The sequence below is a fragment of the Acytostelium subglobosum genome, assembly GCF_000787575.1.
Source record: "Acytostelium subglobosum LB1 DNA, scaffold: scaffold2, whole genome shotgun sequence".
NCBI lineage: Eukaryota > Evosea > Eumycetozoa > Acytosteliales > Acytosteliaceae > Acytostelium > Acytostelium subglobosum.
The window spans coordinates 515,745-541,452 of record NW_012236530.1 but is presented as its reverse complement, the minus strand read 5'-3'; the positions used below and the strand labels follow the sequence as shown (position 1 = coordinate 541,452).

At 45.2% G+C, this 25,708-nt stretch overlaps 10 protein-coding genes across 10 annotated transcripts; 6 read left to right on the top strand and 4 right to left on the bottom strand.

Moving 5' to 3' along the window:
* Positions 1-60: 60 nt before the first annotated feature.
* SAMD00019534_009880 (hypothetical protein) lies at positions 61-1,905 on the bottom strand (the record flags this gene model as incomplete). Its single annotated transcript, XM_012902955.1, has 2 exons — positions 61-1,669; positions 1,763-1,905. 2 exons carry the CDS (start codon positions 1,903-1,905, stop codon positions 61-63), a joined length of 1,752 nt encoding a protein of 583 aa, XP_012758409.1.
* A 1,016-nt stretch (positions 1,906-2,921) lies between these two features.
* On the bottom strand, positions 2,922-5,567 carry SAMD00019534_009870 (hypothetical protein; the record flags this gene model as incomplete). The annotated part of the gene is made up of 1 exon (XM_012902954.1): positions 2,922-5,567. One exon carries the CDS (start codon positions 5,565-5,567, stop codon positions 2,922-2,924), a length of 2,646 nt encoding a protein of 881 aa, XP_012758408.1.
* Positions 5,568-6,817: 1,250 nt separating this feature from the next.
* Positions 6,818-9,064, top strand: SAMD00019534_009860 (hypothetical protein; the record flags this gene model as incomplete). The annotated part of the gene is made up of 7 exons (XM_012902953.1): positions 6,818-6,887; positions 6,951-7,429; positions 7,517-7,696; positions 7,774-7,892; positions 7,973-8,083; positions 8,170-8,316; positions 8,410-9,064. 7 exons carry the CDS (start codon positions 6,818-6,820, stop codon positions 9,062-9,064), a joined length of 1,761 nt encoding a protein of 586 aa, XP_012758407.1.
* A 2,020-nt stretch (positions 9,065-11,084) lies between these two features.
* SAMD00019534_009850 (hypothetical protein) lies at positions 11,085-11,969 on the top strand (the record flags this gene model as incomplete). Its single annotated transcript, XM_012902952.1, has 1 exon — positions 11,085-11,969. One exon carries the CDS (start codon positions 11,085-11,087, stop codon positions 11,967-11,969), a length of 885 nt encoding a protein of 294 aa, XP_012758406.1.
* Positions 11,970-12,642: 673 nt separating this feature from the next.
* Positions 12,643-14,115, top strand: SAMD00019534_009840 (hypothetical protein; the record flags this gene model as incomplete). The annotated part of the gene is made up of 1 exon (XM_012902951.1): positions 12,643-14,115. The coding sequence occupies one exon, from the start codon at positions 12,643-12,645 to the stop codon at positions 14,113-14,115; it is 1,473 nt and encodes a 490-aa protein (XP_012758405.1).
* Positions 14,116-14,762: 647 nt separating this feature from the next.
* On the top strand, positions 14,763-15,592 carry SAMD00019534_009830 (hypothetical protein; the record flags this gene model as incomplete). The annotated part of the gene is made up of 3 exons (XM_012902950.1): positions 14,763-14,931; positions 15,019-15,423; positions 15,510-15,592. The coding sequence occupies 3 exons, from the start codon at positions 14,763-14,765 to the stop codon at positions 15,590-15,592; spliced, it is 657 nt and encodes a 218-aa protein (XP_012758404.1).
* Positions 15,593-16,083: 491 nt separating this feature from the next.
* SAMD00019534_009820 (hypothetical protein) lies at positions 16,084-16,641 on the top strand (the record flags this gene model as incomplete). Its single annotated transcript, XM_012902949.1, has 1 exon — positions 16,084-16,641. The coding sequence occupies one exon, from the start codon at positions 16,084-16,086 to the stop codon at positions 16,639-16,641; it is 558 nt and encodes a 185-aa protein (XP_012758403.1).
* A 411-nt stretch (positions 16,642-17,052) lies between these two features.
* Positions 17,053-20,606, top strand: SAMD00019534_009810 (hypothetical protein; the record flags this gene model as incomplete). The annotated part of the gene is made up of 6 exons (XM_012902948.1): positions 17,053-17,062; positions 17,140-18,508; positions 18,603-18,834; positions 18,909-19,659; positions 19,746-20,117; positions 20,206-20,606. The coding sequence occupies 6 exons, from the start codon at positions 17,053-17,055 to the stop codon at positions 20,604-20,606; spliced, it is 3,135 nt and encodes a 1,044-aa protein (XP_012758402.1).
* A 323-nt stretch (positions 20,607-20,929) lies between these two features.
* On the bottom strand, positions 20,930-21,246 carry SAMD00019534_009800 (hypothetical protein; the record flags this gene model as incomplete). The annotated part of the gene is made up of 2 exons (XM_012902947.1): positions 20,930-21,054; positions 21,111-21,246. Coding segments are annotated over 2 exons (261 nt in total), but the record flags the coding sequence as incomplete, so codon positions are not given.
* Positions 21,247-21,461: 215 nt separating this feature from the next.
* Positions 21,462-25,355, bottom strand: SAMD00019534_009790 (hypothetical protein; the record flags this gene model as incomplete). Its single annotated transcript, XM_012902946.1, has 3 exons — positions 21,462-24,523; positions 24,585-24,902; positions 24,971-25,355. The coding sequence occupies 3 exons, from the start codon at positions 25,353-25,355 to the stop codon at positions 21,462-21,464; spliced, it is 3,765 nt and encodes a 1,254-aa protein (XP_012758400.1).
* Positions 25,356-25,708: the final 353 nt, after the last annotated feature.

Here is a 25,708-nt window from a genome sequence, read left to right as displayed (position 1 = left end):
TATCTATATCTATATCTATATTCATTATATATGGTTGGACGAGCATTGGACACACTCAGCTCAGTTCATGGCCGGCATCCTGTCGTCAGAGTATGGCGAGCTGTCATAGACAGCGATCTTCTCGTTGATTGGTGCCCTGTCGCCAGGACTACTCATGCCTTCAATGTCTACCTCGCTGTCCTGCTCCAACATGAGCTTGTGCAGTGGCATGCCCTCACCCCTGGCACTCGAACCAGACGGGAATGGTGAGGCCATCTTGGGACTGAACGAGGGCGATGGTGACAGTGACTTGAGTGATGGCAGGATTGGCGGAAGCGATGTCTTGGCGAATGCATCCTGCTGTGCTTGCAGATGGAATACGTCTGGGGATGAAGGCTCGGACAACATGGCATGGTGTGTCAGTCCACTGTCTCTTGTAGATGGCTTGTCTGGTGAGGTGCCATTGCTGCTAGACTTGCTCTCGTGCTTGGACTGTCTGTCCTTGTCCCTGTTCTTGTCGCGTTTCTCACTGGAGGATGGTGTCTTGTCATGTGTACTATGCTTATCCTTCTTTGATGATCTGTCCTTGTCCTTCTTGTCGGACTTGTCGCTATTTTTTTGCTTCTTCTTCTTCTTCTCGGGCACGTCCGAATCTGGATCGCTGCCATCGGTGGCACTGAGGCCACCCTCGGATCCATTGGGCTTGCTTCCACCTTGGTTCTGATGGTAGGCACAGAAGGACTGGCCCTTGGACTTCTGCACCGGTATGTTACACTTCTTCTTGTTGGCAGAGACGAAAAGACACCAGACGTAGCCAGAGTTGGGGTCCAGTGGCGCATGATGCCAGCAATATCTACAGTTTGCCAATGCCTTGCTCTTGCAATGACGATCCTTGCCAAACGCCATGCAGAAGCCGTCCTGAGCCTCGAGCTTGGGTGTGCCTCCATTGGTGGCTACAGCGGCGGCAACCATTGGGGACGACTCCTCGATCTCTTTCTCTACAATGGGCGCAGGTGCGACTGCTCCTCTATTGACATCCCTGTCCCTCAGGTCTGGAAGGGCCTGGGCCGAGTATTTGTCAATCGGCAGCTGGTGGTCTTTCGAGTCGTGTCCAGCGGAGGAGGACTTGCCATCCTTTTTCTCGGGTGGATTGGCATGCATCTGTCCGCCCAGTCTGCCATTCGACTTCTTGCCACCGCTTGAAGATCTCTCCTCCTCGGCCGCCTTGGCATAATAATCACTTGATGATGATGGTACCTCTCTCCTCTCTTTCTCTCTCTTTTCTCTTTGTTGTGATGGTTGTTGTTGCTGTTGTTGTTGTTTCAGCTCCACTTTAGCTTGTTGTCTATCCTTTTCCCTGATCATATCTCTATCCTTTCCACTTCCTCTGTCATTGGCACGGTCACTACCTCTACTGCTACTACTGCCACCATCACCACTCTGTTGTACTCTATCACTACTTCTACCAGTATCATTCCTGGATCTGTTGTCACGATCACCTCTGTCTCTTTCCCTTTCTCTTTCCCGGACCACCTGGTCCTTCATCTCTATTATGGGCGACGCTGATGATGGCGCCAGTGCTGGGAGTGACTTGTGTTGCTGTTGCTGCTTCATTGGCGTTACAATTTCACTCTCTCCCTCAGAGTCGGAAGATACCTCTTCAAACTTGATCAGTCGGTCCAACAAGAAGCTAATCGATCGATTGATTGATTGATTGAATGATCGAGTGTGTGAGTGTGAGTGTGTGCGCGGTCCATTTCCCAAAGCATCAACTACCACATACCTCTTCTCTTTGGCCAACTTCTTGATCTGCCTCTTGGCATGTTCAAGCATCAGTTGAGCTTGATCCTTCTCCTCATTGATCATATTGTATTTCCTCTTTAGACTGGAATACAAAGTCTTGTAGTCTGTCTCCATTGATTCCATTATTGATTGATTGATGTATTATTATATAGATACAATGATTGGGTGTGTGTTTGTGTGTGATTGATTGGGATTCAGATTGATTGATTGGTTGATGGCCTATATGATGGGTCGGGCAAGTCGAGGTCTAAGTCCGTCCTCGAGATTGAATGCCAAATTTCTGAGCAATTGTGTCTGTTGTAGTTCCCAATATATATTATTATTACTGTTACTAAGATAAAGTTATTATTATTAATGAACAAAGATAGTAGTTGTTGTTGGTTGAATGAATGAATAATAACGAACAAGTGAATGAATGAATGAATGAGTAAGTAAAGAAAGATAGAGTGAGGGCTTTCAAGAAGAACAAGATGTATTTGACTGGTCATTAACAACAAGCATGTTGTATGAGTGCATGCATTCATGCATGGGATGGGTGTTGCAAGGTGTCATGTATGAGTGCACTCACTCTCATGAGTAGGTGTCCATCCATCGATTCATTCAAGCCAACCAACTGGTTGTTGTTATTGTTGAATAAAAACAAACCAAGGGTAGGGGAGACTATCCAGATAGAAGGCCTGAAGGTTCGTCGTTTGTGTGTGTTAGGTCACCAACAAACAAACACACACACTCACCAGACAAAGACATGAGCGTTTCTCGCGTTAACACACTTCCAACATTGACGCACATCTGACTGTGTGTGTGTGTGTCCTTGACAAGGTCATGATGCATTGTGGGTAGTCGGCTTTGGATTGTCTAACTTGAATGTCAATGATCCAACACACACACAAACACATCGTTTTTTTGTTTTTTTGAAGTATCTGTTTGAAGAGGTCATTGGTCATGGTGTTTCCGAGTTGGACATCAATGTTGCCCACCCACCCAATCAATCATAATCATCATCATCACAATCGTCGTCACCATAGGCGTGCCACCAAGAACAGAACCAAAGAATAGAATTGAATAAGAGATCGATAATTCAAAGGAATAATACATGTATTGTAAAGATTATATTATACTAAGATGTATACTATACAAGCCTATTGACTACTACTAGTAGTGGTTGTCGTAGATATTGGTGTTGCCGGACAACTGTGTGTCGTATTGTTGTTGTTGTTGTTGTGGTCGTCTGACAATGATGATGGTGTTGGAGATGTTGCAGAGTTCAGTTTACTCTCTACGACATCGGGTATGTCCTCGGGGTTGACAATGATCTTTGAGAGATTGGTCAGTGAGTATTTGCTTGGGTCGCCCAGTCTCTGGAACCTCGACTTGATCAACTCGACGAATGGTCCTATGAGCTGTGGTATGTACTCTGGTTTGGGCTTTGGAGGTCCTGGTTCCTCCTCTACCTCCTCCTTCTCTTCGTTCTCTTTCTCACCGCCATTCTCTCCTTCTTTGTCTGCTGTCTTGGTCGTCGTCGTCGTAGATGTAGTCGTAGTCGTGGTAGTGGTTGTTGTGGTAGTCTTTGTCTTCTTGTCATCCTTCTCCTTTTGCTGCTTCTTCTTCTTCTTTGAATCTTTGTCCTTGTCCTTGTCCTTGTCCTGTTCCTTGTCCTTCTCCTCCTGCTCCTTCTTCTCCTTCTCCTCCTTGTCATAGTCACAATGATCCAGTCTCCACTTGCGATACTCAACGATCAGGTTGAGCTCATCGATCACCTTCTCCTTCATCGACGGCGACAGGGGGTCAAAGATCTGACTGGTGACATCCACCTCCTCGTCCTTGAGGAACTGCAGCAGACCCAACAGCCAGCTGACAGATTGCGACAGCATGCCCGTCTGGATGGAGCCGTCGTTCAAAATGTTCATCTTGGCGTCGGATAGTACCAGGTCGTGCACCATGTCGTAGATCTTCTCCATGAGCAGGAAGTTGACGTCCTCAAACAGCGCCAGTCGCTCTTGCATCGAGATCGCTGCCTTCTTGTCCTTCCTGAACTTCTTCTTCAAGTCGTCGGCCTCCAACTCGAGTGGCTCGCCACTTGGCGTGTTGGGCGTTGTTGGTGTTGAATGATGCTGCACGGGAGTGGTAGGCTGCGACTTGGCCGATCCAAACAAGTTGGATGGTCTGAACCAGCTGAGTGACTTCATCAATCCACCGCTGCTGCTGCTATTGCTCTTCTTGATACTATTGTTGTTGTCTGTAGAGTTGGCAGATACTATTGGTGGAGTGTTACCAGCCGACCTTGATTGAGGAGGATCGTCAAACTCGTCGTCTGTGCTCGAGTCGGTAGATTTCAACTCGAGGTCTTGATCGTCGTCCTCGTGTAGCTCGCCAGTCTCGGCGACAGTGATGATCTTCTTGAGCACATGGGCCAGCTTCTCAAAGTGATAGCCAATGTTGGCCTTGCAGAAGAGCTTGCCTAGCGGCTCGTACAGGACGGGCAGCAACTCTCTGATGATGTCGATCATCTCGTCGTTGCCCAATATCTCGATAAAGTCGTTCTTCTCCTTCTTTCTCCTCTCCATCTTGACGTACTCAAACAGTGTCTTGAAGTGGTCCTCCTCGAGCGATGCAATGATGTCCGAGTCGATGGGCGGACTCGAGGGCCACTGGTATTGCATGATGGACAGGGCGTCGGGGATCTCCTTGAAGTAGGCGATCTGTACGCCATCATACGTCGATATCTGGTGCATGTTGGAGACGAAGCCCTTCATCTTTTGCAGCAGGAGCTTGCGTGTGTTCTTGTTGGGCAGCGTCTGTAGCGCAGTCTCGGCAGTCTTTTGCGCCTTCCTCAGTGTGCGATCGGTCTTGCCACTCTCCACCATGACAGAGGCAATAGTCTGAATGAGATTCCTGGCGCCAAACGGCTTGGCCAAGAACAGGAGAATGAATCCCTTCAACAAGGTGATTGGGTTGGCGATTGCCAGTGACGCCCTGATGGCCTTGACTGGTGTGATCATGTACAGACGCTTGGCCTTTTGAACCTGCTTTTGATCGCGCATCTCCCTCTCCATCCACAGAGCCATGATCTTGATCACAGTGTCGGTGAACTCCGAGAACTCGCCCGGCAGATCCTTGAAGTGCTTGGTCTTGAGGATCAAGTTGAACAGCGATGAGATTCCGTTGTGAGCCTCCTTGCCCATGGCCTCCTGATTCTTCTTCTCGACGTTCATAATGATGATCTGTGTCAGCTCAGTGAGCTTCTTCTGCAGCTTGGTGATTGATTCATCGCGCTCAATGTCCTTTTGATTCTTCTGTCTATCCTCCATCACCTTATCGTCCTCAATGTCGTCAAGTGTGTCCTGATTGTTCATCTTGCCACGACGCCTGTTCTTTGCGCGGTCCTTCCTGTCCTGTTCAATCGATGGGTCTATGAAGATCTTGAGCGTCTTGTCGTGCAGCTTCTCTTGGGGCGTACGCAAGGCCACGTCAAACACCTTGACGACAAACTTGCGGAACTGGTCCGTGGTCTCGGCCTTGGAGGCCAGCTGCGACTGGATGACGATCTGTGGCAGTGTATGAATCAGCTGCCGGAAACGCTGTTTGGCCGACTCCTTGTTGGCCAGCAGAGGAATGGTCGTCAGCTGGTCAAACAGGAATCGCAGGAACAATGTCTCGTTGAGAAAGTCTGCATCGCTAAAGTACACCTTCATTTCCTCCAACACCGAGTACTTTAGCAACTGTTGTTTGAAGTATGACTCCTGTTCGTACGTCAACTTGGTTGATTCCAAGCTGTCAGTTGCCATGTTTGTTTGTTTGTATCTTTTGTATTTGAATGGTTGTCACTTAATGCTATATTATTAGTATGTGTGTATGTTATTGTTTTGTTTGAGATTGTTGTAACATACATGTTTGGTGAATGAATGAAAGAGGATGTGAATATTAAATGGACTTGTCTTCTTTGCTAGTCGTTTGCGATTGTTGGCAGTCCTCGTTTAATAGTATGTATTACTACTTTTATAAGGTTGTATATGTAGAAGTAAGTGCAAATATATTATTTGTACCTTAATAGTGCAAACAAACAAGAGACTAAACTAAAATATTGGATGTTAGGAGTTGTTGTTCAACAACTACAATGCTTGTGTTTGTATTCGTGGTAGGGGGTGTGGACTAGTGTGTGTGTTTGAATTCATCCTTTTGAACATATCTTTTCCTTTTGTCTATTCAAATAATATTTATTTTTATCTTCAAACAAACTCTGAAAGTTACATTTTGAATTGTGTAAATCAGATAGGACTTAAAAAAAAGTAATCAAGGGAATAAATTATTATATATATATATATACAATAGTGATTAAAAAGAGTAGAGGTTTTAGATATGTGATTTGATGGAGTGATTTTCAAAATTGATCTGAAACTCATTTCAAGTTCGCTGGAGAGGCCTTGTCCAACGACGCGATTTCCTTCGACACCTTAACGGGTCCAAAATCCAAAAGTCCAAAAAAAAAGATAAAAGATTTGCTCGATGCAGGGATCGAACCTGCGACCGCGGCGTTATTAGCACCGTGCTCTACCGACTGAGCTAATCGAGCGGATGGGTGGAAAAAGTAAATTCAATGCTTTTAGAGCGGAGTAAGTGGATTTTTTCTTTTAAACACCCAAGAAGTATTTCTTATTCAATCTTGAGAGTCATAATATACTCTGATGATATATATATATCTGTTAGATAAAGTTAAATGTCCAATTTATTTAATTCTTATATTATGGTGGATTCCCAACGTCTGGTTCGTTGCACACTAAGTGGGCAAACCTGAAATCAATCATCACAGTAACATTACGTCATTGCAACCAAACAGATAGATAGTAACATTAATATTGTAGGTTGATTGTTTTGTTGATTAGTTAATAATAGTAGTAGTGGTATTTGTAATCGATCGATCTCAAGCAGCAACAGGTATATGCTTACACTCGTTCAACAACAATAACAACATCAAACAACAGCCATTATGAGTATGCTTAGATATATATCTTCTCAGCCGAGGCTGCAGTATCAAGCGATGTCGACGCTTCACTCGACCAGGCTCATCACATCAATGACCTGTAACCGACTTGTTTATCAATGCAAGAGTATGTAATGTTGTCAATCAATCAATCAATCAATCACTCACTAACTTTCATGTATCATCACAGACTATACATCCAACTCACAGATATCGGCAAGCTCAAAGCCATCTACACCAACAAGTGTGTCGACACCATCTTCCGATCATTCATTCTATTTGAAGTCACCTCCTGTATCTTCGTCATTATTTGGCGTTAACAATGTTGTGCCAGGCTCATCGGGCCCAGGCAAGGCCTACGAAGACAGCCGTCATCTGCGATCACGTGCATCACCACTGGCCATGTCCAAAGAGATCAAGGCCAAGATATTCGATCAGGAGAACATTGTCAGCAGAGACATGCCCACACAGTATCACTCTGAGGCGCGATCCTTCAAGGTGCTCGAGGTGGACCTGAGCGGGAACCTCATCGATCAGATCATCTTCAAGAACAACCTCTCAATCGAAATGAAGCTACAAGCGCGTGACCTGCGAACCATCGACTCCTCCTTCCCTCCACAGATGCCAGCCATCCTTGCAAGAGACAAGGTGTTCATTGTTAGCATTGGAGTAGGTATACCTTGTGGCGCACCCATCAGAAGATGATGATCATGCAGCTGACACTCTCACTCAATCAATCAATCAATCAAACTACAGTATATTAGAGCGATTGTACAACATGACAAGATCATCTTCTTTGATCCACAGAATCCATTGATCAGGAATGACCTGGTACCAATACTTCGCGAGTACCTTGGTAACCAGAACCTATTCTTCACAGAGACGCTTACACTTCCCTTTGAGTTCAAGGTGTTGGAAGCAATGCTTGTATTTATTGTAAGTGATTGATCAACACTGGAACCTTCATCCGATCATTCAGTTGACTGACTTCCTTCCTCGATTGCCATCATCAGTGTAAAAAGTTAACGGCTGAACATCAGAGAATATGTACATTAATCGCCAAAGAGTTGGAGAGTCTTAATGAGAATCCAGAGCACAACTTGGAGAACCTATTGTTGTTCCACAAGAAAGGGTATGTTGTCTCCACTCTGGACTACCTTCATGCCATGTTCCACCAGCTAACCAATCACTCCATCAATCAATCAATCACAGACTCAATCAATTCGAGGTCACAACAAAGGAGATCATGGATGCTTTGAGCAGACTGCTAGAGTCAGATGAGGATATGGCGCTGATGTATCTCTCATTTAGAAGCATTACAGGGTATGTTAAACATGGATGACCAGCCTACATCATCAGATGATTAACCCAATCAATCTTGTCAATCAATGAATGATCATGATGAATAGTGGAACGAGAAAGAGGAATCAGCATGAGGAGTTGGAGATATTGTTGGAGAACTATATGAGACAGTTGGAGCAGATATCAAATGAGATCAGTCAACTTAAGGAGACGTTGTCCTCAACTGAGGAGTTCGTCAACTTCCAATTGGATACGTATGTGATCAACATGTTCATATGATAACAATAGCAGTGCGACACTCACTCACTCAATCAATCAATCAATCAAATCAATCGATATATATACAGTGCAAGAAACAAGATGATGAGGATGAACTTGACATTGAGTCTGGTGACAATGTCGGCTGGAATGGGATCGATGGTCACTGGATTCTTTGGCATGAACTTGATGAATGGATTCGAGCATGCACCATTCTCATTCTTTTATGTCAGTGGCGGTGTACTCCTTGGTGGACTGTCAGTGTTTGCCTATGTGAAGTGGTACTGCCACAAGCACAACATTCTGCCCTACTCCAAGAAGCCCAAGTTCAGGGTCAATGGCATGGATTCATTCCAGAACCCATTCCTTCACTCATATAATGGTGGAAGCTCTGTTGCCACTGCATTTGGTACCAATCATTATCAAACTCCATTGCAACAACAACATCAACATCAACAACTACTTCAACAACAACAACATCAACAACAACTACAACAACAACAGCAACAGCAGCAACAACAATCATTGGTGTCAGATCCCAAACATCTGACGTTTAACAATGGATACAATACCAACCCACTGAACAACTTTAACAACAATGTCAATGTCAATGTTAATGGAAGCAACAATGTCAATTCAAACAACAATGCCTATCACAATCCAATCCAAGACCTTCTGGAACAGCAAAGGAGACAGAAACAAGGATCAAAATGGTTCAGATCATGGAGGAAAACAAATAAATGATCACAATCGACTCGCTTTCATCAAACATACGTTCAATCACACTCTTGGAGTGAATGAACATGACATCATGAACTTGTGTAGTGTATATATAAAATGAATAATCATGACACATACTAACACTACACTACCTACAATCAATCAATCAATCAATCAATCAATCAATCAATCAATCAATCACACATACAAGACAGACTTGCTTGGGCTTTTCCATCACAATTCCATTCGTTTGTGTATCGCCTTCATTTATCCATGAGTTTTCCACCAGCTTGTCTGAGTCAGCGTGGGAAGGTAGAAACAAGACGAGATTGCTAAAAGGCGCAACAGTGTCGGTGAAGGTCATTGCAGTTCTTGTGCCAGATGATCAGACATAGAGACAAACAGAGACAGAGACAGAGTGAGAGAGAGAGAGAGACAGAGGAAGAGAGAGTGACAAGACTAGTGATAGACGCTACCTATTTAAATATCAAACAATTAATAATCGATAAATGAATGAATGATTGAATGAATGGACAACATCAACAATATCAACAACAACAACAACAACAACAACAACAACAATAATAATATTAATAATAACAATAGTACAGCAGATATTAATTCACAGTCTCCATCACAACAATACGATAACATACCATGGATAACTCATATTAATGATGATGACTCATCATCTCAAATATCAACTTCATCATCTTCACATCAGTCTATATCTCCCTTAACAGAGTCATCAAACTCAACAACAAGTACCACGACAACAACAACAACATCTACGATTTCAACACTACCTACATCATTAATGGGATACCAATCAGTCCCTCCTATACCTTGGGCTTCCCAAGACCACAGTCCACTTGGCCTAGGGTCGACCCTCCATCCTTGGGGTACGGAGTGGGCACCACCAATGATGCCTCCCAACTTACCTATAATAGCCAACCAACAGTCTCTCCCACAACAACAACAATCAATGTCCAACCTATTCTTTTGCAGCCAAGAGAATGGCCCTGGTGAATTGGACCTCACCCGGCTCTATCCTGATATCCCCATGGCAGCACTCAATGGAGTGGTGCTAACTCCAATGTTGTTGGCCATGCCTCAAGAGTTAGCAGCCAGGGATTTTTTAAATATGAAGAGCTCACATCTTAGTAAGAGGTGGTCTGAGATTGTGGATAAGAAATGGCCGCATCGCAAAGCAATGCCAATAATCAGGAGGTTCAACACAAAATCCAAGAACTGGCATCTAACAGATACTCTGGAGGGCAAGCAGAAACTGGTAGTGCAACTGGAGGATCTGTGGAATAAGCTTCGAATAATATTAAAGCCAGTTGAAATTCGAAGATAATAGCAAGGAGGTCGGCCACAACCAAACAAGATCGGTGGTCTTCATCGATGCAGGTGCGTTTTAAAGGTCATCTTCAATAATTCATTCATTCAATCAATCAATCACTTTTATTCAAACATTGATGTACATGACCCATTAGAACAATTATATATATATATATATTTAGATCAAGAACAACTTTGGACGTCCAATAAAATTGGTATGATCCTGGACACTCATTGTCCTTACAGTTATGCCAATCATATACAATGTATGTTGCCTTTGGTTTGTATTATTGGTTGATGGATTGATTGATTGTTGTGGTCCATATAATATCATGATAACGGGGATCACCTATTCTTTCTTTGTCTTGTAGTTCAGAGAGTTCAATCTCTGGCAACAATAATGGACGAAGTTTGATTGAAATTTCATTTAAATACCTGTCACTTTGATTGTGATGGGTGAGTTTAGTGTGAGTGTGTGATGAGCAAACTGCCTACATCAATACCTCACACCACAACTGATCCATCACTTCTACTATGTCCAACCCATCCCATCCTATCCTCAAACCATCCTTTCATTACATCATTATGCTTTATGCCATTTTAGTATAGACATATAAATATATATATAAATAACTCAACAACATATTATTGTTCATTGACAACAAACACTGATCATACGTGTTACCGCCTGCCCCCTTTGATGAACAGCTCCAGCGCCCCCTTCGAGTCATCCCAGTCCATGATGACTACCATATCTTTGACCTACCAACAGGACGCAGCACCCTCGGCTGATTCCGACGACCCTCAAGAGTTCCTGAACCATGAATGTTTACATTCTTCACCTTGTACAACAATCATAGACTACCAACCCCTTGTTGTAAGCCCCATCCATCAATCATTTGATCTGGGCTTCCAAGACTCCGTCTGTGATCCGACTGTGTTTGAGTTGACCAATGCTGAGACGCCCCAACCTGGCTACTACTATCAAGGCCCACCTCAGCAATTGCCCTACCCCAATGGCTACCAGCCTTTGGATCAGCATGTGCAATTTGACCAACAACAACTACCTCTGCACCATGCCGAGACCACGGCACAGGACCTCCTCTACAGTCCTCCCTCGGAGCGGTTGAACAACGTGGTGCACGAGACACAATGCTTTGATGGCATGGAGACTCAGGTGCCCCCGTATACCCACGGTGCACAGGTTATCCCGTATGCCCCTCACCCAACACCAGTGTACAATGTGCAACCGTACACTGGGCTGGTTGTCATGCATCCACCCAAAGTTAACGTGGAGTATATCGAGCTAAATGCCAGGTATCTCTCCATGGTGCAAAAGGAAGCCGCCCCACACCTCGGGATGACACATACCACCTTAAGCAAACGCTTCAAGGAGGCAGCCCCAGGCAGACAATGGCCGCAACGCAAGGTGCTCGCTATTCGCAGAGACCTTGAGGTTGCCCGAATGAATATGATGAGAGCTGGCAATGTACCGTCCAGGGAAGCCCTGGACCACATTGAGCAATTGGAGATGGAACTACTGAGATTGCTGGAACCAGTGATGATCCGCGCATCAACACGGTAGCCTACTGGAAAGGCTCCAAACAACAATACTCCCTCAATTGGTCAGGTCAATGCGCTCCAACCAGATTGCAGCGATGACTTTTTGAGGGAGTAGGTCGGTCCTGTTCCCTTCATCTTAACCCATCCATCAACACAATCCAATACCCAGCTCACATCAATCAATCATTCATTCATCCATTCATTCATTCATTCGAACCAAGTCCAAACAATCATTCACACATAACCCAGGCAACCAACCACAAGAGATGGAATAATTGATTAATATTATTAATTGTTCCACCTGTTGTAGTTGTCCTGCTTGGGATGATTGGTGGATCAAGACACTCATGTGATCAATCAATAGGCCACACAAGGATCCATAACAAACTAATTGGTCAACCTCAACAACACATAACAGAAACCCAACCCTGAGTTATCTCAGCACTCATCCACGATGAACTCCCTCAACTGGATGTTCCGATGTGATTCCTTTCCTCATTATCCAGGGCAAATTAAATTCTTTTGTAAAGTATCGCATTGGGAATGGGTGCGTTCACATCACCCAACACTATTCAAAAGTCACGTGATTCTTCACAAACTTTATTCTTTCACAAACATATAATAATAATAATAAATAATAGTTTCTATACTACGTCCCTGTCCCATCCCATCGTCATCACTACCCAATTAAGATGATGTCCCAGCTGCCTATTCTGTCCTCGTCCTCAGTTGGATCGTACGACCAACAACAATACCAACAACAAAGTACGCAGCAACAACTGTTCCCCGATGAAGACATCTTCAACAACAACTTCTACGAGTTTGATCCACAACAACATGTTGTTGGAGAGGATGTCAACTCAAACCTGCACCTACATGTTGATGATCATACCGACCCGTACCTTTCCAACGGATACCAAGCTGGAGATGATGTTAGCCAATTCTACTCTACTGCTGGTGATTGGCACCCAGTGAACCACACCGTTACCAATCAGGAACAAAGTGTGTCATATCAACCGCCTGAGACGCCGCAGTCCTGCTATACCCCTCAACAGCCTCCCCAGACTCCCCAGACTCCTCAGACTCCTGATCCGCCCCAACAGCAGTACCTGTCCAACTACTATCCGTTTCAGTCCGAGACAGGTATAAACTTTATACCTCAACATCAGACCCAAATGCCTCAACAACCAATGATGCCGTCGCACATATCAACCCAGGAGCTTAATTCGCAACTGGTGTCACCGATGTGTCCACAGCCATTGGCGCATTTGTCGTCGCAAATGACTCAACCTTCGTCATTGTCGCCCTTGTCGCCACTGTCGCAACCGTTGACTAATCAACATAGTCAACTGTTAGCTTCGCCGCTCCAACAGCCTCAACAGCCATTTTTGAATCAACTGCCACAACAAATGTGCCAACCGCCGTGGACACATCTGTCACACCAGGTGCCAACTTCGCCCCTGCCTTGCTATGAGCAACAACATCCTTCGTTGTCGATGCCCCATGTACAACCAACCATCACCATTCCGCTTGAGTATTTTAATAATCTCATGCGCCAACAACAATCATCATCATTATTGTCATCGCCGCCACAACAACAACATAACACTCCACAGTCGACCGATTGCCCCATCTACACTGCCAACCCCTTTGCCCAACTTGGTCATCCGAGCCTGCTATCTCAGGGTGTTGTCGAACAACAGGCACCCCTGCAGCAACAACTGTGCACCTACAGCCAGTTACCTGATGCCTGCGCCTCCCCTGCTCCTTCAGACTCGTCCGAGCTCACCTCTGATAGTTTCTCGAGTGATAGCTACCCTGAGATTGCTCCACCTTCCCCGCCTCCCTTAAAGAAGGCAAAGGGTGAGGGCAAGTACCTCTCCAGGGAGCATCAAAAGATGAGACAGACAGATGCTGCCCTTGTCCTGGGAATCTCCAGCTCCTTCCTCAGTAAGCTCCGTTCACGAGCTTTAGAGGACAGTGGATTGAATCCTGAAGACCATCCTTGGCCACATCGTCTATACGTGTCGCTCAAGAAGAAGCTAAGGACTTCCAAACGCAACAGGGAGAAATGCATCCAGAGAGGAACCAACAAATCCCAAAATGATGCAGCCATTGCCAAAATCAAGAAAGATATTGACCTTATGCTGACTCCCATGTGGATCTAGACTCTCTAGCATTCCTACCTCTACCTACCAACTTCCCAACTCCAACTCCCATCCAATCAATTAGGCCCCCGCAATCAATTATTCCGATGATACAAACCAACAACAATAACAATGATACAAATAAACATAAATGAAGTTACAATACATTACACTATTATTCATTTTTGTCATGATGAAGACGATGTTGGCGATTGACGCATATTCATATCCTATCTTTGTCGTTACCCTTCGTTGCCAAGACAACCTCCACGCTACGTCTGTGTCTTGAGTTGACAAGATCGAAAAAGTCCAAAATTCATTCAAAAACTTAATCTCAGAGGTTGGTGGTGATGTCAAACCTTCATTTATTCTTTCAATTCACTCATTCATTCTCACATTCATCCATTAACTAACTACTACAACAACAACAATCTATATTTGTATATCTATACTCATACATACATAACAACAATTCATTGTTTAAGTATTGATCAAGATCAACATTATATTGAATCATCGCATAACAACTCAATCTGTAACAGTAACATACATTATTTATATATATATATACATATTTATATTTATAACTTATATAACTACAACACATATCATCAATCAGCAGCCAGTCAGCAAGCAACAAACAAGCAGCAGCATATAACAAGTAAAGAATGAAGTTGTTTGGAAAGCCAAAGCCCAACCCTGCTCAGACGCAGGAGACAATCGCCAAGCTGAGGACCACTATAGAGATGTTGGAGAAGAGAAAGAAGTTCCTTCAACAAAAGGCCGACAGCAAGGAGGTCGAAGCCAAACAGTTTGTAGCAAAGAAAAAGAAGAGAGGTACGTGTGTTGTTGTCATACTCGAGTCAATAGAACAACCGATAACTTACACTCAATCAATCAATCAATCAATTAATGTAAACGTAGAGGCACTATTGTGTTTGAAGCAAAGGAATATATATCAGAATGAGGTTAATAAGTTACAGGGCACATTCGATACGCTGTCCACACAGATCTTTGCATTGGAGAACGCCAAGATGAACGAGGAGATCCTCAACTCGATGAGAAGTGGAGCTCAGCAATTGAAGGTCCTACAGAATAATCTCACCGTCGAGAAGGTTGAGGATATCTTTGATGACATCCAGGAGCAGATGGACGTGCACGAGGAGATCTCCCGTGCCATCAGTCAGCCCATTGGAACACAGGTCGAGGACGAGGACGATCTCTTGGCCGAGTTGGCCGAGCTCGAGCAAGAAGAACTCGATGCCCAACTGCTTAGTGTCAAGGCCCCACCATCCAGAGAACCAATCATCAAAGAAGCACCAATTACATGTAAGTTTAGTCGTCCTCCTCTTGAGGCTATGTCATGAATACTCACTCACCCAATCACTCAATCATTGCGACCGACGATACCTTAGTCCCCGCCGCATCCAAAGTCAAGCCAAGAGCCTCAGAAGAGGATGAAGAGTACAGAGCCCTTGAGGAGAGTTTGGCAATGTAGAGCGAGTGATTGCTCTAAAAGCAAATACACAACAATCAATCATCTCAATCAATCTACACTTTACCAGACTACAACTACATCAATTACAACAACAACAAACTATGTAAATTAACTTGGACGCGCTCGTGACTCATCAAGTTCCCTTTCCCCTAAGCTCTATCTCGGCCACTGCAACCTGCTACCGCTCTTCTGGGAATACCCCTTTCATTCATTCTACATCTACCTCTCTCTCTCTTTTGCAGCAGCAGCAGCAACAGAGCCAATAACACTTTGTTTGATTCAATCAATCTTGACCATGACGCACATGGGTATGAACATACAGCAAACGCGTCAAGCATGGACTCGTTTTGTCCAAATTTGGGAAGAAGTCGGTTTGGGGGTCCAGGTTGGTCTTGGGGCTCAACGAAGGTCTATTGCAATTGTGATCACAATTGCTAACCAAACAGATACATACTTACGTACATATATATTTACTTTATAACAATATAACAATGACAACAGAGACTACTACTACACCAACGATGTTATACGAGAGCGAGAGATTGGGATTCACATTGTTAAGGGAGGGACTTGATGAACAATTCTCAATGGACTTGTTCAATGATCCATTGTGTCTGAGGTTCATTGGTAAGCGCGACTTGATCTCACTGGACAAGGCAAGAGAGTGGATACTCAGTGGACCGGTCAAATCATATAATGACAATGGTTATGCGATGTACAAGGTTGTGATCAAGGCCACCAACACACCAATTGGTATATGTGGATTCATAAAGAGACGACCTGGTGAACACGAGGAAGACATCAATATTGGATTCGCATATCTCAGTGACTATCGATCACAAGGTTATGGATATGAAGCTGCCAAGCGCACTATTGAAGTAGAGTGTCCCAGATTGAAAGTTCACAGAGTTGGTGCCAACGTGGCCTTGGAGAACCAAGCAAGCAAGAACCTACTCAAGAAGCTTGGATTCGTCTTTAACAAATCAATCACAATACCAACATTTGATCAACAACTAGATGTATTCGCACTTGTCCTGCCCCAGGAGTGATAAACCAATAAAGTGATAAACTTGAACTTCATTAAGTTAATCAATCGTTCCAGATATTATGTTTGTTTTGATGAGTGTCGGCACCAATGGATGGTCTGGCTACCCTCCAAAAACTGATCGAGATCTCAGTGTTTTGATCCTTGAAAACAATCAATCCATGTAGGACCCATAACCAATGATATATCTTAGATTTAAGCCATCAACAACCTACACCCCAACAACAACATCAACTACAACCAACCCCAACCCCATCACACCCTTATACTCAGCGCGCTCAAGTGATTGATCAATCACACACCCTAACAAGTGTTCAGTTCAACATCACCATCATCATTTTATTACTTATTCATTCATACAATCACTCAATCATTCATTCGTACAATCACTCAATCAAACAATCAATTCGATAACATGTCAGGAGGTATGTCAATGTCCATCACGTGATCGCCCAGCCATCAAATCAGCTGACTAACGAATCATATGATCTCAATGTTACAGTCGACTACTTAGATGATCTCCTGGAGGAGATGATCGTGGACCATAAACAGCGACATCCAGAGTCTTCACCATCAAACTCATTCTTAAATCAATCAGCGACAACAACTTCCACCGCCACGGCAATGGCCAACGCCAACGCCTTGGCCAATGCCAATGTAGAGTCCAACGCCAACGCGAATGGAAATGCATCGCCAAGCAGGAACAATCAATCACCAAAGATGTCACGTGCCAATAATAATAGGATGTCAAAGATATCGAGCGATCACTTTGATTACCTGGAGACATTACTAAGTGATATGTCGGCCAACGACCTATCGCTGCCCAGCACTGAAGCGCAGACCGATCAGCAGGTACAAGACTCGCGAATCAAGCTACTGCGTCTGACCTCCACCTTTGACCTCGAGTCCACTCTGATGGACCTCGAATCTTTCTACTGGAAGTACTCCCAACAGGGAAAGCGTGTGCCAAGTATGGCGCCACCGGGCGGTGCCGCCGCGCCTCCTCCTCTGGCCGGAAACAGACTGTCCACAATGCAACAAACTTCCGCCCAACAGCAACAGGAGGTACCACTCTCAAGCTCACCAACACAGCGCGGATTGAGCTCATCGCAACAGAGAAGATCATCAAGCGACAGGACCGCACTCACAAAGGAGGCGATTTCGGCCGCGGATACCCTCGACCAGATGATCAGCTCTTTCGGCAACGAGTTGATGATGGACACCTCCAGCTCAGCGACCACCGAGTCTCCAAAGAGATCGGGTATTCCACATATCACATCAGGCACGGCAACTGTCCGCCCAGCCTCCAAGCTGAATGCCCCTGTGGACATTGCCATGGCATCGCCCAAGGCACCAACGCCAATCCCCACGCTGTCCGAATACCCCCTGTCTCCATCGGCCGTGCGCACAGCCGACAATCTCCTCGACGAGATGATCACATCGTTCAAGGAGAGCAACCAGGGTCTGAAGTTTGTCGAGCAGCCTAAGGACCGCCCCAAGCAGCCCTACCTCTCACAGCAGCACTACACACTGTCGCACGACGACATGCGCCACCTGCAGCACTTGCAGAAGCAACAGCAGGCTGACGACGACCTCATCGACAAGATCCTATGCGACAGCGACATCGAGGAGAACTACAGACCCTCTGGTGGTAGTGGAGCCAACGGCGGCAACTCAATGGCGGCATCAATCAATGACAAACCATGGCACATCGAACAAGAGATCAACAACAAGGAGGTCATTGGCTATGGCAACCACGGCATGACAGCTCGCGCTGGCATCCACAAAGAGAAGCGTATAGTTGGCAAGTCCTGGACGTTCATTACGCCACAGTGCACGCCACTCCTGTTCACAGAGATTGAGACATTAATGTAAGTTTAAATTTGAAGTGTCCGTTGTACCTGGAAACGACATGGAATGATCCCACTCACACTAACTCTATACTTAATCAATCAAACAATACAGATCAATCAAACATCCTAACGTGTTGCCATTGATTGGCGCATCGATGACTACGACATTCAACACATTCTCAGAGTATGTCACTGGTAACAGCTTGGACATCGTACTTAAGAATGTGGACGAGAGGACTGAGATATCATTCATCATTCGTGTGGCTGAGGAGATATCCTCTGCAATGGCATTCCTTCATTCCTTTAACATTGTCCACAGGAGTCTTCATTCAAAGAATGTTGTGGTATGTCATTCAATCATTCATTCATTCAAACACATTCAATCAATCATACTAACCCTGGAACCATTCCATAACAGCTCAACTCTGATCTAAAGGTATTCATCAAGGATTATGGTCTGGCAGGACTAAAGGATGAGACAATCAGGAAGAAATTGATGAATCCAATCAACAATACGATGCTACACTCACATTATATGGCACCGGAATTGTTCCATGTACTGGCTGGAGGCAAGGGTGGCTATGATACAAAGGTCGATGTGTTCAGCTTTGGTGTGCTCCTCTGGGAGATGTTTGCGCGCAACACCAAACTCAGCGAGCTAAAGAGTAGCATCAACAATGGATACACATCGTACGTGCGTCCATCATTGCCAAACTGTCCATTTGCGATTGACAAGCTGATCAGACTATGTCTCTCGAGCGATCCTGCCGCCAGACCGTCATTCCAGACGATACTCAAGGTCCTGCGACAGCCGCTGCACACACTCCAGCGCTTCCAAAAGCCAGAGTCTCCCGGTGCCGTGTCTCCCAAGCTCTCAGACACACCCAGCAGCACACAGGTAGGCAGCAGTGGCGCCTCAGGCCTCGACAGCGAGAAGCGTGACAAGATTCAGAAGATCATCATCCTTTGCCGCGACCTCCAATCATCGCCCACCTTGTCCAATCTGACACGTGCAAGCTCTGCCCTTGAGGCCTTGTGCAAGAGTGAAGGCAATCTACCATACCTCTACGAACACAGCGTATTCTCACTGGTGTTCCAACTGCTCGCGACCAAGTTTGAGGATGTCCAACTATCTGCACTTCGTTCAATTGGCAGTTTAATCAATGATCGTAAGTGTTACACACACCATTTGGAATCATTCCATCAATCATGTGATCACTAACCCTCCTTCACTCCCCATCCCATCCAACCTCAGGTGTGCTTTGTAGCCAGTTCAGGAACGTGATGGGAGTCAACACTATACTGCACATGACTCAGGAGAAGTCGGAGAACATACAGTTTGCAACGATCAGGGTACTTCAGACTTTGTGCCACAGAGAGGAGAACATACAGGAGATTGTGGCCAAGGGTGGAGTACCAATAATGATCCGCCAGTTATCCTCACAGAATGAGCTCATACGTTTGCAGATCGTCTGGTGTCTCACCATGCTGCTGGATTCTGCCGAGGCGCAGGACGAGTTCATCAAAATGGGTGGAGCCGACATGCTTGTCGACATGTTTGTCCAATCCAAGAATGATGGATTCGATCTCCGTGTCGCCTCATCTCTTTCCAGGGTCCTCTCATCAAGTATGTATCGCTCATTCAATCACGCATTCCATCCTGGAATCATTCCAATCTCACTCACTCAATCAATCAATCAATCAAACAAACATAGAATACACACAGGACTTGATCAACAATGGACCACATCGCGAGAGAGTGTTGGAGAAGTACATATCATTGTTGGACTCTAATATTGAGACGTTGAAGATGTTGGGTTTGGAGGCAGTTGCCATGCTCATTTCAAACAATGCCAATCAAGAGACTGTTGTAAGAGATAACAATGTGGTCCCGTTGCTACTTGAGTACTTGCAGCAGGACTACGTGCGCATTGCACCACAGATGACAGCCATTAAGATCATACTGGTTCTGGCATCCAACCCTGCCCACACTGCATATCTGGCCTCCTACGATCTCAGACAGTCGCTGACCACCTTGGTATCGTCGTCACCGCATCCATCCATCCAAAAGGCATCGGAAAAGATTGTACATCTCCTGTCCAAATCATCAAAGTAAACTCCACAAGTATCATTCTATTTACTCCAATAACATGTTTGTCGTCGTCGTTAGGTTGCCATGTCAATGGACTGAGATGAGGGTTGTTGATAATGTCGCGTACTTGAGGATGGTTGCAGGGCGATTCCAATTGGCGCCAATGTGAATGAACTCTATGTATTGAGTGTACCATCCATCTTGAGGGAGACTAGTCTTCATCAATCATCAGAGTATGTACATTGATTCCCTTGGGCTGGTCCAAGATGATGAATGATGAATGATGAGCCAACCAAATATGAAGTGATTGATGTCTGAGCATCAATTGAATCACCAATCAATCTTGATCACTTATTGTCTGTCTTGAACTGCCATTCAGCTCTACACATTGGACATTGTTGTTGTTCGCTGTTTGAACTAAGCCATTTGAGAATACAGTGCATATGGAATGCATGATTACATGTTCCCCATACTGATGTTGTTGTAAGTTAGGATGAGTCTTGACATGTGTAATGTCTCTTTACATACCAGGAGGACAATCATCACCAGGTGCTTTGCAGTCAACACAACAACCGTCGAATGGCATACGACATATTCCACAACATTCTTCATTAACATCCCAATGCCATGTTGACACTGTATGCCATCTAGATGTTTGTATGATTGATTAGTTGATTGATTGTTTGATTGTTTGAGTTATTGAGTGTTGATGCTTCATACCTCTTTATATGTACCTTCATTATCTTTATCTCTTTATCCCTATCTCAATACCATTACAATCAAAAAATGAAATGTTAATTCAAAAAATGGCGCTAAAGTAATTAGCATTGTCCTGATTTAGGATAAGTAGTTTATTAAAGTCAGTTCCAGATGTGACCTTTAAAGTGTAATGAACAAGATAAGGATAAATACAACAAGTTGTTGATGAACCGCACTGAGTGGGGACAATATGTTACCATTCGATGGATTCTGAGTTGTTGTAGTTGTTGATATAGTTGATGTTGTCTGCGAGGATGTTGTAGTTGATTGTGATGATGTAGTAGTTGATTGACTACCGGTAGTAGATGGCGATGTTGTTGTTGTTGTCGTTGAAGGGGCTTGGGTGGTGGAGGCTTGGGTGGTGGAAGCTTGTGTGGTAGAGTGTGCCGAGGACTGAGTGGCAGTGATCTGGAATTGTGCACCATCAATCATGTATCCATAGAGTAGTTCATAGGTTGGTATGAACATGTATCTTGTGCCCACATAGTATTGGATCTCAAGTGACCAAGTATAATGTCTGGTCTCACTTGTGAATGAGTCCACTTGTAGTGCACACTGCATAGATGATGATAGGTCAACATTGGATTTGTACACCTTGTTGTTATCTACATCGGTGACAACACATCTAACAATATCAGTTGATAACAATTGTTGATTGAATGATACCTGACCAGTGATTGAGAAGCCATCCACTGTTGTTGACAGGCCTGACAACTTGAGCCCGGTAACACTGTTGCCACGTGGCACATAGAAGTATGACTTGCCCTGTGGCAATGTGTCCGTTGTGTAGGTCGTCACCGAGTTGTCGATGCCAACCAAAGTGATTGTGAAGAACTGTTCGCCAAACACATATGGTGCAAAGTTGATTGACCACGTGTTGCCAGCCATTCCAGATGCATTGGCGGCCAGTCTGTTGACAATGCCCATGGTGTAAAATGACAAGTATACCTCCTTGCACGAGCCGCCACCAGTGGTGATGGTCATGGCCAGTTTCTGACCCTCGTTGATTGGTGAGTTGTAGGTGTAGGATTGCAATGTTGGTACGGGATCAGTGATGGTCGATTGAAGAATGAGTGGTCCAATGCCAAAGTAGTAGAACATGTCATTGGCCGTGTACATCCTGCCATTGTCATTGTTGTCGATGACGTATGCTGATAGTGAGAAGGTGTTGATTGTGTGCGCGGGCAAGTACATTGCCATCTTGTATACACCATCGTTGGCGCTGCCCGTCGAGAGGTTGGCCGCCGATGTCAGAGTGTACTCCCACCTTTGGAAGCCTGGCGTGGTGATGATCATGCGGACCGACTTGACACCGCTAAGGTTGTCCGTGATTCGCATGTTAACAGTGAGTGTGTATCCCTTGGAAGTGGTCTGTTGGATGCCAGTTGGATTGACATTCACGCTTTGGATGATGGGTGGCGCGTTGTCCTTGCACACGGGTGGCGTGACTACGACCGAGGGGAACTGATCCCTCAGCTTTCCATATGGTATCGTGTAGGTATATGCGTTGACATCAACGATATTGATGATGACCTGTAGTTGGTTGTCAACCGATGGTGTCTTGAGTGATGCGGCTGTGCATGGTAGTGTACCAAGTGACACGGTACCCTTCTCGGTAAAGACTGCCTCGGCATCAGCATGGAATGTGCGGTAGACTGATTGGCGGAATTGGGTGGATGGTACGTTCGGGCCATTGGTCACGATGACCTCGACTGAGTAGATTGGTGCGCCAGTGGACTGCACTTGGAATGTGAGATTGGTCGATGAACTATCGTATGTGTACTGAACAACGTTGGGCACGGCCAACATGGAGTCGCGACTTGACATGCCAACCACTTCAAACGAGCGACTCATGCCTTGGAAGTCCAATACTGAGCCAACTGAGTAGAACTCATACTTTGAGTTGAGCTGGAGTGAGACGTCATCATCGCGGAGTGACATTGACAGCTTGGGGAACAGTCTTGTGCACGAGTAGACGCTGTCTGTGCTGTTGGATGATGACAAGTAGCACTCCTGAGTCCACTTGCCTCCCAACTTTAAAAACACAGCATCAACTGGGATGGTGTTGTTCAGCACTACAATGAATGTACACAGCGCTGGCTTCTGACGGGTATCAATCACTTTGGGATAGATCGTGAATGACTTTACGACTGGCGCAATGTTTGGTGTGGACGAGCGAAGATAGAGACATTGGGAGTAGGCCGTCGCGAATGGTCCTAGACTTGTCATCAGTTGGACATTGAGTGCCCTGGGTCGCATGTACTCGGCGGACACCAATTGCATACTGGTCTGATAGGCGGTGACACCTGCGGACTGGCCACTCGATATGATCTCTCGTTCATAGATGTATCCAGAGACTGTTCCACCAATCGCATCCCTTGGGATAATGTATGAGACTGGCAAGTTGGATGTGGTCTCAAGTATTATAGGGATACTGGTGATTGTTGCGTTGGCCGTGTCCATTGTTGGGCGAGGCGCACTGAACTTGCTGATCACAAAGTTGGCCGCGGGGTCCACTCGCGCTGTGATCTCTGGTGCTGGAATAGACATTTGAAGCGGCTGGTAATAACAATCATTGATCAGCGTGATGATGTTGTTGGCACCGTAGGGAGGATTGGCCGAGTCGAGCTGGGCGATGATACTGATCGTTCCATTGTAGAGGTTGCCTTCGATCAGGTGGTAACCGTAGAATGAGCCAGCCCATTGACTGTAGCCAAAGAGCAATGGTGACACAGTGCCAGTTGTCGTGTTGAAAGTAATGTTCTGTTGTTGGGTGAATGGGAGGAAGGCGTTGATGCCGCCTCCGGGGTTGACCAGCCACGTCGAGCCGCCGTAGTTCACTTTGTTGGTGATGGCACCAGCAAGGTTGTAGACTTGTGGCAATGTGTACACTTTGAGGTCGCCCAACTGGTTCATTAGTTCGAGTGTTGGAGTGAGTGTCCTCATTGGATATGGGAAGAATGTGCAGTATGCAACCACTGATGTGTTGCCATCATACTGAGCATTACAAGGTATTAGCTCCAAGTTGAGAAAGTAGACCACTGTGCGAATGATTGGCAACACTGGCACGGACAATGTAATGTCCATCCTCACAGTGCTAAAATGTGCATTGTCCTCAGCAGTGATGTTCTGGATAATAGCGCTCACTACCGTGGGGAATGTTGATGGAGGCTTGGGAGGGGCTATATATTGAGTGAGTGATGGTACCATCCAGGATGATTCCATGTCGGTTTCAATACTTACGTGATGGGAAGGTGACGGAGAAGGGGGTTTGGAATAACTTGGTGGCGACGTTGTTGGCATAGTCAGTGGCAGTCACTCTTTGGATGAGGAATACACTTCCTTGGGCACTTGTGTCAAACTTGCGTTGACCATAATATGTGTTGTTGGCATCGGGTCTAATGGACAATGTTATATTATTGTCCGCGTTTGATTGATCAGTCACCAATACAACCACTGACTTGACATGTGTCTGAGTGTCATTGACCTGTACAGACACAATGATCGTGTCATTTCGAGTGAGATACCTAAACTCTCCAATAACAGGTGGTGTCAAATCAACTATATTTATATGATTGGACAATGTTAGTATTCGGTTGGAATTGTTCCGGGTATGAGGCAACACTTACATGTGAGTTGTAGTTTGGTTGTTGGGAACATGATAGTGAGTTGAGGCGATGTGAATGATGTTGTGCCGGCTATGTCGACGAGGGAGATGGCGATGGGTGCCATGACTGTTGTCATTGAGGAGGTGGCTCCACACTTGTCTGTAATAAGATCAACTGGGAAGCATGCAGTTATATTACAGACATTGCCTATGTTGTCCACGGTGATTGAATCACGACCAAGTGCAATGGTGGTCGAGCACACTGTCAATGTGAAGTTGGTCACTGTTGTAGTGCCCTGAACCGAGACGAAGAAGTTCACGGATGGCACCTCTGGTGTGACATACTCTACAATCGATGGTGTGAAGGACATTCCTGCAAGAGTAGGGGCAGCAACTGCCGTCACCATGGTAGTGTGGCCACACACAACAACAGCAACAACAAGCAATAATAGTGTTGCTGACATTGATTGATAACAAGATAAAAGTTAATTGATGTATATGTTTGAATGAATAAGTAAGGTTAATAGGTCGAGTGATTGATTGTGTCCTACCATATAGTTCCACCGTGTGCCTGTTCCAACATGTCCTTTTTGGTGACCTAGTATGGTCCTAAATCAAAGGTTGGATGGTCGTGCTAATGGGGTGGCAACACCAAACTGTGCGCGGGGGACTCGTATAGGCACTGTTCCAAAAAATATCCACATGATTTACTTCTCCACCATCAGAGAGTCTATTTTAGTGCGCCCATTCAAAGAGAGAA